Source organism: Notothenia rossii (genome assembly GCF_949606895.1).
Source record: "Notothenia rossii genome assembly, chromosome: 6".
NCBI classification, from domain to species: domain Eukaryota; kingdom Metazoa; phylum Chordata; class Actinopteri; order Perciformes; family Nototheniidae; genus Notothenia; species Notothenia rossii.
Genome location: NC_136909.1, coordinates 71,514,267 through 71,527,286, shown reverse-complemented (window position 1 = coordinate 71,527,286; position 13,020 = coordinate 71,514,267). Strand labels below are relative to the sequence as shown.

At 37.9% G+C, this 13,020-nt stretch overlaps 1 protein-coding gene across 4 annotated transcripts in view; it reads right to left on the bottom strand.

Moving 5' to 3' along the window:
* The window catches only part of eys (eyes shut homolog), a 170,797-nt gene that overhangs the window by 117,275 nt on the left and 40,502 nt on the right, over positions 1-13,020 (bottom strand). For 3 of the 4 annotated variants that reach the window (XM_079690636.1, XM_079690637.1, XM_079690639.1), the window contains 9 exons: positions 11,180-11,302; positions 9,066-9,179; positions 6,932-7,054; positions 6,417-6,458; positions 5,551-5,784; positions 4,297-4,419; positions 4,094-4,207; positions 1,585-1,698; positions 610-723 (listed from right to left, as the gene is read on the bottom strand). In XM_079690636.1, coding sequence (XP_079546762.1) covers positions 610-723; positions 1,585-1,698; positions 4,094-4,207; positions 4,297-4,419; positions 5,551-5,784; positions 6,417-6,458; positions 6,932-7,054; positions 9,066-9,179; positions 11,180-11,302 — 1,101 coding nt within the window. The remainder of the gene's footprint in view (positions 1-609; positions 724-1,584; positions 1,699-4,093; positions 4,208-4,296; positions 4,420-5,550; positions 5,785-6,416; positions 6,459-6,931; positions 7,055-9,065; positions 9,180-11,179; positions 11,303-13,020) is intronic. The other variant, XM_079690638.1, reaches the window with a different exon arrangement.

Here is a 13,020-nt window from a genome sequence, read left to right as displayed (position 1 = left end):
CGGAAGGGGAGGGACTTTGCCACTATTGAAACAGATAACTTAATATTTACCAAATATAAGATGCATTTATTGTCCTCAGATTGTTAAATAATGTAAAATTCTAGGTTTTATTTTCTACAAACCTAGTTAATACATACATTTGTGGTCAAATTAAATGAATTGTAATGTTAGCATTTTAACTTTGATTATCATCTGCTGGCCCTTAAACAATTTCATTATAAAACTAACATCAGGTTTTGGCTTCAAACAGTGATCATTTGTCACCAGATAGACTCTTGATCTGAGTCTAACTCCTTTACCTTTTGTTAAAAACATCCTGTACCCCAAATAACCCAACTGCTTTTTTATTCCCATCGATATGCAACAATAACGCTGTACAGCTCTGTCATCTGACTAAATGATGAAAAGTTGTGACTCGTGTGACAGAAGCACCCACCACAACTAACATCTCACTTAATTACTTAAGATTTCTTTATTTAACCGCAGGTAGCAAATGAAGATGTACTAATTTTGTTAGGATATGTGATGTAAGTTCAGACAGGTGAAAATAATAGTATGTGAAGTTAATTAACTTTGCTTTTTTGTCCCCATTCCCTCAGTGCTCATTACCTTTAAATGGAGCCGCACATTGGCAGAAGTAATTACCAGGCTGGTCAATGCAAGTGGCTCCATTCTTGCACGGAGATGAAGCACACTCATCAATGTCAAGTTCACACTCTGTACCTTTGACAAAGAAAAAAGAGCAAAGGTTGATTAATATGAAACGTTGATGTGTCGCCAGCATACATGTTTGACTTTTATCAAAAGAAACCAATGTGATCACACGTGCTTAGCTGTCTTAAAGATGACAGTTTGTTGTCCACATAACAGGCTGGTTACCATCACTTTCATACAACCACACCCTTTCATTTTGGTATAACCAGGGAATATATAAAAAAAAACTGCATGAACCTGAAATTCCTTTTTTTTGGGAAATGATTCTGGATACTAAAAACACACATATGTGGTGAAGGCTGAAACTAATGCTGTAAACAATGCTAAAACAGCTACGATACCCATGAGGGCTCTATGTCGATGCAGCAAGGCATACAACAAAACTGATCATCCATTTCAGACATCATTTCTGAGTATTCAAAAAGTTTTCTTCAAAACATAAATAGGGATTCATTAATTGTTTTCAAATGAAAGAAACAGGCTCCTTGGGGATCATACAATTCAGCACTTCAACCAGTTGTATTGTTTGTAATACACTGAATCTGGCTCTGCGTGAATTATTACCAATTATTACAACACCGTTCAAAAGCTTTGTTTGACTGTTACGGGTGGAAACACATGATCTTCTTTTTAATCTCGAGTTATTATTCATCTTGTACACATGTAGGAGAATAATTATTCTGCAAGACTTCAAAATGTGTGCACGCCGGACTAAATCACTGTGCTGTCTGTATACTTTAAAGAGGAGCTGCTGATGGATGCTGACTTCACTTTGAAAATGCACTTGATGTTTACAGAATTGATACATGTCATCGTCTTAAAACTTACAAAGATATTTCTCATCTGAAAACATGAGGTGCATTCACTTACCTGTAAAGCCAGGCATACAGACACATCTATAGCCATGAACAAGGTCAAGGCACGTAGCATTGTGCAGGCAGGGGGAGGACATGCACTCGTCTACGTTGACTTCACAGTAGTTCCCTGTAAGGACATGAAATTAAAGCAGTCAGTGTTCACTACAGATTTGAGTTTGATGAACATTTCATGCTCAGTTCTCCACTTTCCTTCAACTTAGTTAAATCTCTAATACTTTGCGTTTGACTTAAAGCCTCTTTGTGTGGAATTTGATTGAAGAACGACAGCTTCAATCCCTTGGTTGAAGACAGCCGTCACAAACATTAAGTCAGCTGGATATTTTGCGTGAGCTTTTTGCAACACAAGGAATAAACATATCTTCACTGTTATGCTAGCAAAATGTATTTGACACTGAAATGTTGTTTTGAATATTCAACAAGGCTTTAAAAATCAAGGTTTAACAACAACACATCTACACTGTTTCTCCAAAAAACAACATTAAGAGTTTGCTCTTTTTTTCATACTCTATCTAATTCTATACAGATTTGGACACAAAGAGTAAAATATACATTAATATTATATGTTAAAATAATCAACGCTGAAATTATGAAGCAGATACAGTAAGCTGCACAAAACTAAGCAATTTATTTTGCATTATCACTATCACATACATTTTAAGTGTCTCTGGATGAGACTGTTGTTTAGTGTAACATTTCAAAGTGAGAAGAGGTCTTTGTACTTTTGGCGGTGCTCTTGTTACAGATATAGAGGATGTTTTTCAACCTAATGGCCTCTGATGTGGCTAAAGGTTAGCATTTGAGTTCATGAGTTCATGGTTGAAACACTCAGGGGTTAGAGATGTCAATACTGATGCTGAACGCAGCCAAAAACCTTGACATTTCTCAGAAACACTTAAGAGAAAAGATTTGTTCTAACAGAAGTGCAGTTTAAACAATGGTTTGTTCAGTTTTATACTTGGTGTACGTATTGTTTGACCGTGATTGTTAATCCTTCCTCTGTATTAAAAAATAGCAAACATAAGTGAGGCTAATACTTTGACATTTGGCACTATTACTTACAAAAAACTCACTGAGTAGTGGCAAGACTACCTTGAAACTCCACTAGCCTCTGGTCGCAGAGCTTTGAGTGCTAGTTTTGTTCAGGACTGGATGAGCATCTGAAAATGTTACTCTTACAATACAAATCGAATACATCTTTATTATTAAGTCTCATCACAACTTTATTTATTTTGCAAATAAAAGCCATAGACATTTTCTTCTTCTATACATTGAAACAATTATATTGTGTAAGTGCCCAATGAAGGTTTCTCTAAAAACAACTGTTATGTTTATGTACGTATTTATCATTTTAACTAATTTAAGGCAGTGGAACAATCAGATCACCTGCCACACAATATGAGCAGAGACAACAGATTGGATTTCTGTGGCTCTGCATGTGCTTCAATAAAAGGTATTGAGAGGCATCAAAGTTGAATGGAATGTAATTAAAAAATTGTTTGTTTCCATAAATCTTTGATTGACAGCCAGAATGAAATATATATTTTAATCCTTAAGACACATTTGCTAAACGCCTGTAGTTCAAGGAACAGCAAAAAAAGAACAAATTATAAAACATTAAGAAAAGCCAGTGAAACTCCTCAAATCCATCCCCAAGCATACAGATGTATATTTACTTTAATTTCAACAGTTCAGCTTTGAGCATTGATTGCTTTTGGCAGTGGATCAGAGACACCCGTGTTTCAAATCAGATCAATCGCTGTGTTTAACAATAAATACATTTATATATGAATTGATTCACAAAAGGATTGTTGTTTAAAAAACTTTTTTTAAATCACATTTAGCAACAATGTGTAGAATTATGTTCTGTGTTCCATGCTGCGATGTCATGCCATATATTTAAACAGCACTTAATTAGCATGGAAAAAGTTTAAAGATCAAAACAAGCAGATTGCAAAAGACCTGTTAGTCAATTAAACATACCATAAAACGTGCCACACTATACACATATTCTACATCTTGTCGACATTGTGTTATAATTAGAAATGTAAAGATCAATTATCATCGCATATTGTTTTTTAATTAGTACAGGTTGCTATTATAAACAAACGGAGATTTTCTCGATGAAGAATTGGATATCATTTGTATGAAGTTGATTTGACTGTTTTAAAAGTAGAAAAGGTTACCTAATTAACTAAGACTTTACCATCCTTGATTTTGAGGTTAAGACAACCACGAACCTAATATATGATTCAAAATCTAATTTGACTGAATTTGAAGTTCTGTTTCTAAAAGGTCAATTGAAATGAAATGACCACATTTAATAAAAATGTGCCAACGAGCATTAATATATTAAATGTGTATTGTCTCTTTACTTAACGTTCATGTCTATAAGCACACTGGTATGGTATTGACTTTTCCTCCCACTCATCATTTGTAACTTATAAGTCAGAGCAATCTTTCACAAACAAACAGTCATGGTAAGAACATATCAAATAAAATACCTGTGATTCCAAGAGGACACTGGCATGTGAAAGAGTTAAGGTCATCAACGCAGGAACCTCCATTCTGACAAGGCTCACTGAGACATTCATTCACTTCAATCTCGCAGTCATTTCCTTAGGAAAATTACAACCGCACAACATGTTGATACATTGCTTCTGCGAATAACCTTACAAAGTATAACTTTGAAAAAGCTTTCACTTACCAATAAATCCAGGTGCACAGAAGCAATTGTAGCCATCGAGAGCATCTTTACAAACACTCAGGGCTCCACACGGCTGTTCTTCACAATCGTCAATGTTTATCTCACAAAATTGGCCTGTTAGCCCTGCAGACAGAGGAAACAGAGTTCTATAGGATTTCTCCATTTCAGAAAATGGAGAAAATAAATAAATGTAAAAAAATATATTATTATTTTTTTTAATTTTCCATTTTTATTTTGTAATCATCTCGCGACCCCCACTCGGGGTCTCGCGACCCCCCCGCGACCCCCACTTTGGGAACCCCTGTTCTAATGCACAATGACAACATGTAAAAATACTGTATTATTAATTAACAATACATATCAAAATGAGCAGTAACTTATAAAGAGCAACGTTTTGTGAATTGGTTCACTGTGATTTGCTATGATGTGTCATTGAAATAAGCAATATGCCCACAATGGCAGGAGTGAAGAAACAGCTACCTGGTCAACATGACTGAAAAACATGCACATTTTAAAGATGTTTTTAAAAGTTATTCTGTTGGACAATACATGTGTGTCAGATGTTTGCTGAAATGAAAAATAATAATAATTCTCTTAAATCCAAGTAAAAATAACCAACCTATTTCTTTGTCTTTTTGACAAATCATGACACAATTCATATTGCCCTTGACAGCATTAAAACACACATTGCCTTGTGGTATATAAAAGATGATTTTCAGCCATTAATTTATGGAACAAAAAGTTTGTGTATATATATAGACAATACTGTAGATGTACTGTAGATATATAAGTGTATTCTATATTGAAAATTATATGTATAATAACCTTAATTACCTGTGTTATGACCTGTGAATTACTGCAATAAATAGAATGATAATAACTAATTTTATCTAATTTCCTATTTAACCTGATTCAATATTATTGTACCATGCCATCTTAAAATAATAGATTATCGTGATAGTAAACAATCCCTTTCATAAAGTAGAAGCCTATTGGACCTAAAGTTGGCAAAAATACATTCCAAACATCCTCGCTGCTTTGAAGTCAGCTCACAACCTGATGAAGTGAGCCCTGACGTCCGCTTTTCACAAGGCTGTTACGTGTTGTTGCTTAAGGCCAAAGAGATTAGACTCCCACAGAGAAGGAAACTGAACAAGAGAAAGCATCAAACCGGGTGTTTGTCTGCTATATACATGATTCATTTGAAAGAATTTCCTCTATTTGAGTCAAGCCGCTGCAAAACGGTGCACCTACCTGGTAAACAATCACACTTGAACCCTCTTGATAGATCCAAACACGCTGAACCATGTTGACATAGGCCATCAATACAATGGTTTATTAGTGTTTTGCAGTGCGGTCCAGAGTACCCATTTTGACACACACATCTATACTTGTTTGCCAGTTCTTCACAGAGGAGAGTTCCCTCAGGGTGGCAAGGATTTGACACGCATTGGTTCACAGATGAGGAGCACTCATTGCCCTGGTATCCTGTAAGAGGTGGGATCAAAGTAGTGATTGATGTGCGGCGCTCTGTACAGTATGCTCCTGACTTGCAACGTCTGGCACACATCATGGATTGTGATTTCACGTAATGTTGTCATTGCCAGTGTTCTTCCAATCTCTCATTTACATAATATATCCAGCCAGACCCTAAAGCACTAAAGCCAAGGAGGGATTTCAGCAACAGTAAACAACCTACAGAAGAATTGTAAATGTGGTTTGCAATTGTAAGTCATTTGTGGATTTGTAAATGTGCTTTCTTATGATATTCACTCAGAATTGAAGGCTGTTTTGGGGATACCACATTACAACCATTGAGGGCTGAATACAAAAAAAAGAGGCATTGATGTTGAATAAACCAAACACTGCATGACACACTGTTGTTAATATGATTAAAACATGTTATTCCTACTCAGCACACTACTGCATGTTGTCATTCTTAGATAGATTACTGTAGGACTGACTAAAGAAATAAAAGCTATATGTCAATGCAAAAATAGAGCTTAACAAAGTTTTTACCAATCTGAAGTATGAAAGGGTTTTAATAACTGGAGGGCAAATGCATTGTATTTTCCCCGCTGAGTTGTAGAAACAGGTTCCTCCGTTACTGCACAACTCACCATCTGATGCACACGCTGAGACGGATGTGGAGCAATTCTTACCTGTGAGGTAAATACAAATTGTTAATCGAGCGCTATCAAAAAGGACACATGCTAAGAACACATCTCAATATCCTGTCCAGAGTTTGATGGCTGAGAGTGACAAACATTCATTTGTGTGTTCATTAATGAAGTCAGTAGGGGTGACACAATACAACTGCCATATCTTTGCGCCATTGCAGTTTTTTACTGGCCTAGTATTTAGTATATTGTCACATTTCAGAAATACCCCCTTGCAGGTTTTGTTTATAACATTTAATGTAACCAATATATCATCTTTTGACCTACTTTTTCCCCCCAAATTCAGAAACAAAGACGTATTTTTACTCAATCAGCTGCAGTCATTCTGATTTGGTTAATGAACTCCTAAATTAGACAATAGGGGCGCTTTGATGGTTATCATTTCTGAAGTGTCATCAATCTACACTATATTCATTAAAGTGTAAAATATGAAAATGATGACACAGATAACTCACCAGCAAAGCCCAAAGGACAGATGCACTCATAGTCTGCAACCAGGTCAATACACGAGGAATTATTGGCGCAGTATCCATGGACACATTCATCATAGTTGATTTCACAGTTAAACCCCCCAAACCCTGGTATGAAAGGAGAAAGAGAAATCTTATCAGTGAATCAGTTGAATCAGTCAACACCAGACATGAAAAGATACTAATTAGTATCAAATTCAACCCAAAAGCAATTTATTGCTTTTGTTAAATTCTATATGACTTTTCAATGGGAGCTCATCACAAGTAAAAAGCGTATACATAAAATGGAGGTTTGCTTGCATGTGAATTTGAGGAAATAAATAAAAAATTATAAAGCGTGACATTTCTTTCATGCCCTTTCATTCGAAGTTACATCAGCAAACTTGAAATAAAAAAAAAGCTTAAAGTCATGAAGTAAAAGTGAGTGCTGTCAATTTCTCACATTTTAGTCCCCCATAAATATATTCCACTGCATGGTCACGCTACAAAATGACTATCATTAGCTCTGTCACACACTGCAGCTACAGGAGGCCCATGACTAATGCTCGGCTATCAGCACCATCGGTGCAGGTCAAATTCTCATCATTTCTCAAACTGACCATGGAACCATTTTCCACCTCTCTCCATGTCATAAAATTTGACAATTATCCTGACTTCATTAAAAATGCATAACAGGTTTCACCCGCAATCATGGTTTAATCAGAGGTATATCTCGCAGGTAAGATGTCAACTGGACCAAGAAATTATTGGAAAAATAGCTGAGATTTATTCCCTGTTACTCTAATGATGCGAGATACAATTTCTGATAGAATAATGTTATGCGATTAGAGAAATGAAAGGCAAATATCGGTTATCCTTTTGGGGATTGAGCTGAAAGCAAGTACAAATGGATTATTGAACATCATGATGAATTAAGCAATCACGATCAGATGCAAGAAAACAAACCTCCTTTTGAGAATTCACAGGTTTTCATTCCAAGCAAACACTAAAACAACTGATTAGTTCATATGCTTTGGCCAAGGTTTTATAATCAGCAAAATCGCCTAGTGTGTTTGGTTTGGACAACATTCTGTTTACTTTCAACACGTATTGCACATGCTTGTACAGGTACTAAGATAAACATCATTTTGACGTCAAATCGAAGGCGAAAAAGAAGATAATTGCTGGTTGAATGCTTATACATTCCCCAATTCAAATGGAGGTGGTTATCTAGGTTTATTTTTTCAGAACATATTGCGGAAAAACGATTCTGCAAATAAGAAATAGTCATCTGCGATGAGCAGGAGGTACGCTATTTGGATGGCAGTAATAACTTGTGAATGTTGAATGTTCTATTTTGTTATGTTTCAGATATACTGAGGAGATTTTCTAGCAGACTGAAGAGGGATGTTTCAAATCAATTTTCTGCATAACTGAGTTCTTGAGTTCAGAATGTTAAAGTAATTGGTTTGAAAAAGATTCACATTTATATTGAAATAGAAACATGGTCCATTATCATTAAGATAAGAGTGGCAACATATTTATTTTATAAAAAAATAAAAATGATATGAACAAACTTTCATTTTCTTTAACCATTTGAGACAGTGGACTGAAGGAATTGGAACCAAGTAGGCTCCCATAATAATTGTTGATGTAAATATTGGATATATTGGTCAAATGGGATTTAGCTCAATATTTGAGATGAAACTGCAATAGGGGATGTGATTACGTGGTTTCATAGTTTATCCTATCCATCTATGATTCGTATACCTACCGTGATAGTCAAAGTGAAAAAGGCTGTGGCTACATTTGTTTCGTATAGTTTCTTCTATTAGAGGGCTTTTCTTCTTGTAAGGTTGTTGAACATCGGCACCAAATGGAAGTCAACCTTGTTTCTAGATTCAAGTTGTTGCTGCAATGTAACTCAAAGCCTTTTCATTTCTGTTTACCCATTTATCCACCGTAATAACAAGGCATGAGTGTAAAAGTGTTTCTGAATAGCTATTTCATCTCAGCCAGGGTCATGTCTCCAGGACTGAAACCGGTTGGTTGCACACTTTAAACACCAACAAAGGACTGAATTAGCCACATAATCGCATTGTCTGGACTATTGGGGGGGTCTAATTGCGTTTCAACTTACCCTCTGAGCAGAAGCACTGATACAGGTCAATGCCGTCAACACACATACCCCCGTTCTGGCAGGGCTTTGAGTCACACTCATTGAGATTTACTTCACATAATGATCCTCCAAACCCTGCAGCATATGTAGAAAACACCTGTTATTGAAATCCTTTGTGCCTGGTTTCATTCCTGAGCCAATTAGGGTCAGCATGACTTTGTTTTCACAAACAAAAAGCTGTTTTTCAAAGCTTGCATTGATTCAAAGAGCTTGCTGGGCACATGAAGACTCAGCTCACTGGATCATTTAATCATGTTTAATAAGAGCCAGTCATTGCCCTTCTGATTTATTGCATTAAACAAGCCAGATCCAGTGATTTTTAAGATCAAAGTCAATCTATATACAAAGGGAACCACATAAAACAAATAACATGCATCAGTGAACATGTGTAAATGCACTTACACAGACACCCACACACAGGCCATTAAAGAGAAGAAACATGTCAGCGTTTAAGGCACATCATTGCCGGTGCAACACAGGCTGTTTGTGGGTTAACCTAACACTTATCTAACAGAGTATTTGTTTTGTGTTTGCATTGTTTCACACAGTCAGCCAATGACTAAAGATTAGGGTCCTTAGATGCTCTTTACAATTAGGAATGTGGGGGGAAAAATGAATATAAAGAAACTGTCAGAATAAGCAGTTTTACCTAAAAACAATACTGTAGGGCAAAACATAAGCAAGAACAACCAAACAAAAACAGCTGCTGTATTGCCAAAACCTGCAGAATGACAAAAAGTCTCTCATGCCAACTGGGTCTTTTGATGAAACAACAGCTTTTGGATTTAAAATTATCTAATGGAAAAACTAAAATCAGACTTGCACTGCAAACTTGTTCATAAATAAATAAATGCTAATGTTAAACAAAGAGATACTGCTGTCAAAAAACACAAAGGTAAGTATTGTTTCTGAAAATCTGCTTTTCAGGAGCGTTTACCATGTAAAAAAACTGGCAAGAATGTTGTTAATAAAAGATTAGTACTGTATTTCTAGAATAATTAATACAAACACAACATCTCCTTTTTTAAATCGATGAAACATATGAAATTCTAGCAAAGGATTTGGTGTGAGGAATAAATAATGCTAGGTCAGAAAGTTGACAACATGGGAGACAGGAGGGAGGGTATGAGTTACATGTTTTGCAACACATTAGGTTGGCAAGCATGAGATAATACGGATGCCAAGACTGCCGACCTGAAACATCTAGACAAGACAGCTTCTTACAGTTTGCCCTTGAGAAGTGATCTGGGAAAGCAGCTCGCCGCAGGGTTGCTTTCATTTACATAAGAAATCACTCACAATCCTTCAATTTGACATCTGCCGAGCATAAGTGCAACAGGAGTAATGAAGTTAGGGTTATTGATTGGGTTACATGAACTTCTATGCAATAGCCATTCATTTGCAAAAAGAGATAGCTGAACTGGGGTGGAGTAGTGTCGACTGAATTATGATAGGGCTGGCAAGATTTTTTTTTATAATTTCAAGCACCGTAGCTGTGTCCAGAAATAAGCTGCATGCTTTCCAGTGCATGTACACGCAACTCTTTACTGGTCCTCTGTCACTAACTGCACATATATCCTTGACTTGCAAGAGTCTGAAGCCTGATTACCCCTGGCAAGCCGCGGAGTTCCTAACAGGTCAAGCCTCTTCCTCTTACTCCTGTGTTATCCCTGTCACTTCTGGCAGCTACTGCTGTGATAACACTGTCATCCTCGTGGAGGGGAATCAGCGGGACTTGACTGACACACAAACAAAATTGTTTCTTTCTGCGGGAGCTGTCAAATTAATCTGCGAAAATCAGCGTAAGATGTTCAGATGGTTATAAAGGCGTGAAAATGTTTTCCACCTATTTGTTTTACCTACTGTGTGATGCAGAAAGACAACTTAATACAGCAAGTACAATAAGCAAGTTTACTTTTGGATTTATAGACAACTAAACATTCACTGAAGCCGCAGTATGTACAGCCACATATTCCTTTTAGTAAAGTGACCTTGAAGCATGACACATTTTATGATTTTGCGCCTGTTAATATACCTGCATGCTACATTTTACACCCGTTAAAGGTCCTGCTCACCTCTTTTGCACGTGCAAGAAACATTCTGTCCATCCTTGGTCTCACTGCATATTAATGTGTGTTCACTGCAGAGTCCAAATGAGCAAAGGTCAATATCCACAGAGCAATCTTTCCCCTTGAACCCTGCAATGAAAAAGGAATGAACAATAAAAAAGGAATTTCAAACAAGTTAAACCTTGGGAAATAAGAATCAAGGAATGAATTCATAAAACAAGTTACACATAGTGCCCAACATATTTATGTGGCTGCATGTTTTATGAGGTAGACACCTTTTCTTTAGCGGATTAATGGGGGTATTGATTTTTCCCCTAGCAATCTACCTGCTATGCAGTATGCTAATTGAGTGAATCATTGACAGAGACCCACCCTACCAAACTGATCTATATCACATTTATCTGCACCACCAAATGCACGCCTGAATGTCACTGATAGATACCCGTGTCAATATCTATTGTTGTAAATAAAGCACAGGCAGATGGTGAGAGGGATACTCATTACATGTGTTTGTACAAATACAAATGAGTTAAAGGGAGAAGACTAACATAGATTACTGTGTTTTTTCCACTGACATCACACCTTTAATAATGGGGGTCAAGAAAAAAAACAATGCAATTTATTGTTATATTCAAAGAGGTGGATTGAGGCCGAGAAAATCTGATTTGTGACAGCAAAATACTTGAACAACTAATTTACATGAATACAGGCTCTAAAGATAAATATAACTCAATTAGGTCACCCGTCTTAGCAACAATCTACTGAATATAACAGATAGAGTAGTTCTTATTCGTAACACTCCGTTCGATGTCTCACTATGGGATGCGCCTCAACGCGGAGCAAACAGAAGCATCAATCTCATTACGCCAATCCTGATTGGCTGGTGATCTTGACGTCAGCGTCAGGGAATCTAACCCCTATAAGTAGCTTGCGCTAGGCCGCATGCATCATTCAAACACCTCTTCTCGCTTCAGAGCACATCTCTATTGGTAGCCGGGCAAGCTCACACAGTCCACAGACGGAACCAAGCTATCCAAGCTAATTTCGGTCGACGGGCGCTCGCCGGCTACTTCTATATATACTTCTGCAAGAAGACTGTTAATACTAACACACCAGTTAGCGTTGCAATCTACCTCGCCGTTTCTTTCTTCGGAATTAAAGGTAAGGTTTTGATTTTTCAAGCTGGTAACACACCTGTTACTAACTTGCCTTCCCTCACTACCGACACCACGGTAGCGGGGACGTTTTTTTTCTTTTTCTCTCTCACACCAGAGGAGGGGAAGATAAAAAGGGTATTAACACACCAGTTAATATTCTTTGAGAATACAATTCTACACCGACGTTTTTTCTACGGATTAACGACAGGTGGGGAAGGATTTTTTTCTCAGCAACGTACCTGTTACGAGCGGGTCCTCTCCACGCCGTCACCAAGGCGACCGAGATGGACGCTTCTCTCCCTCACACCAGAGGAGTCAGGGACTCGGAGGCTCGGCTCTGCGGCTACGGGTTGAAGATATCAGGCACAGACTCCCACCAGGTCTGCTCGTCCTGCCTCGGGCTGGAACACGCCCAGGAGGCTATCGACAACCCCGGCTCGTGCGGGCATTGTGCCCGCTTCACCATCAAGAGCCTCCGCCGACGGCTAGCACGCCAAGCTAGCTTGTTGGGACAGGACCCCCTCATGTCCGCTGTTTCGCCGGCCGGCAATCAAGACATGGGGGCGTCCGCCGCGGAGATTGAGCCCCGGGCTGTGTCAGGCTGGGGCTCAATAACAGCGGCAGCTGCTGAACCGGAGCCCCGCGCCGTGTCAGGCTGGGGCCCGGTGGCGGCAACAGCCGCGAGAGCGG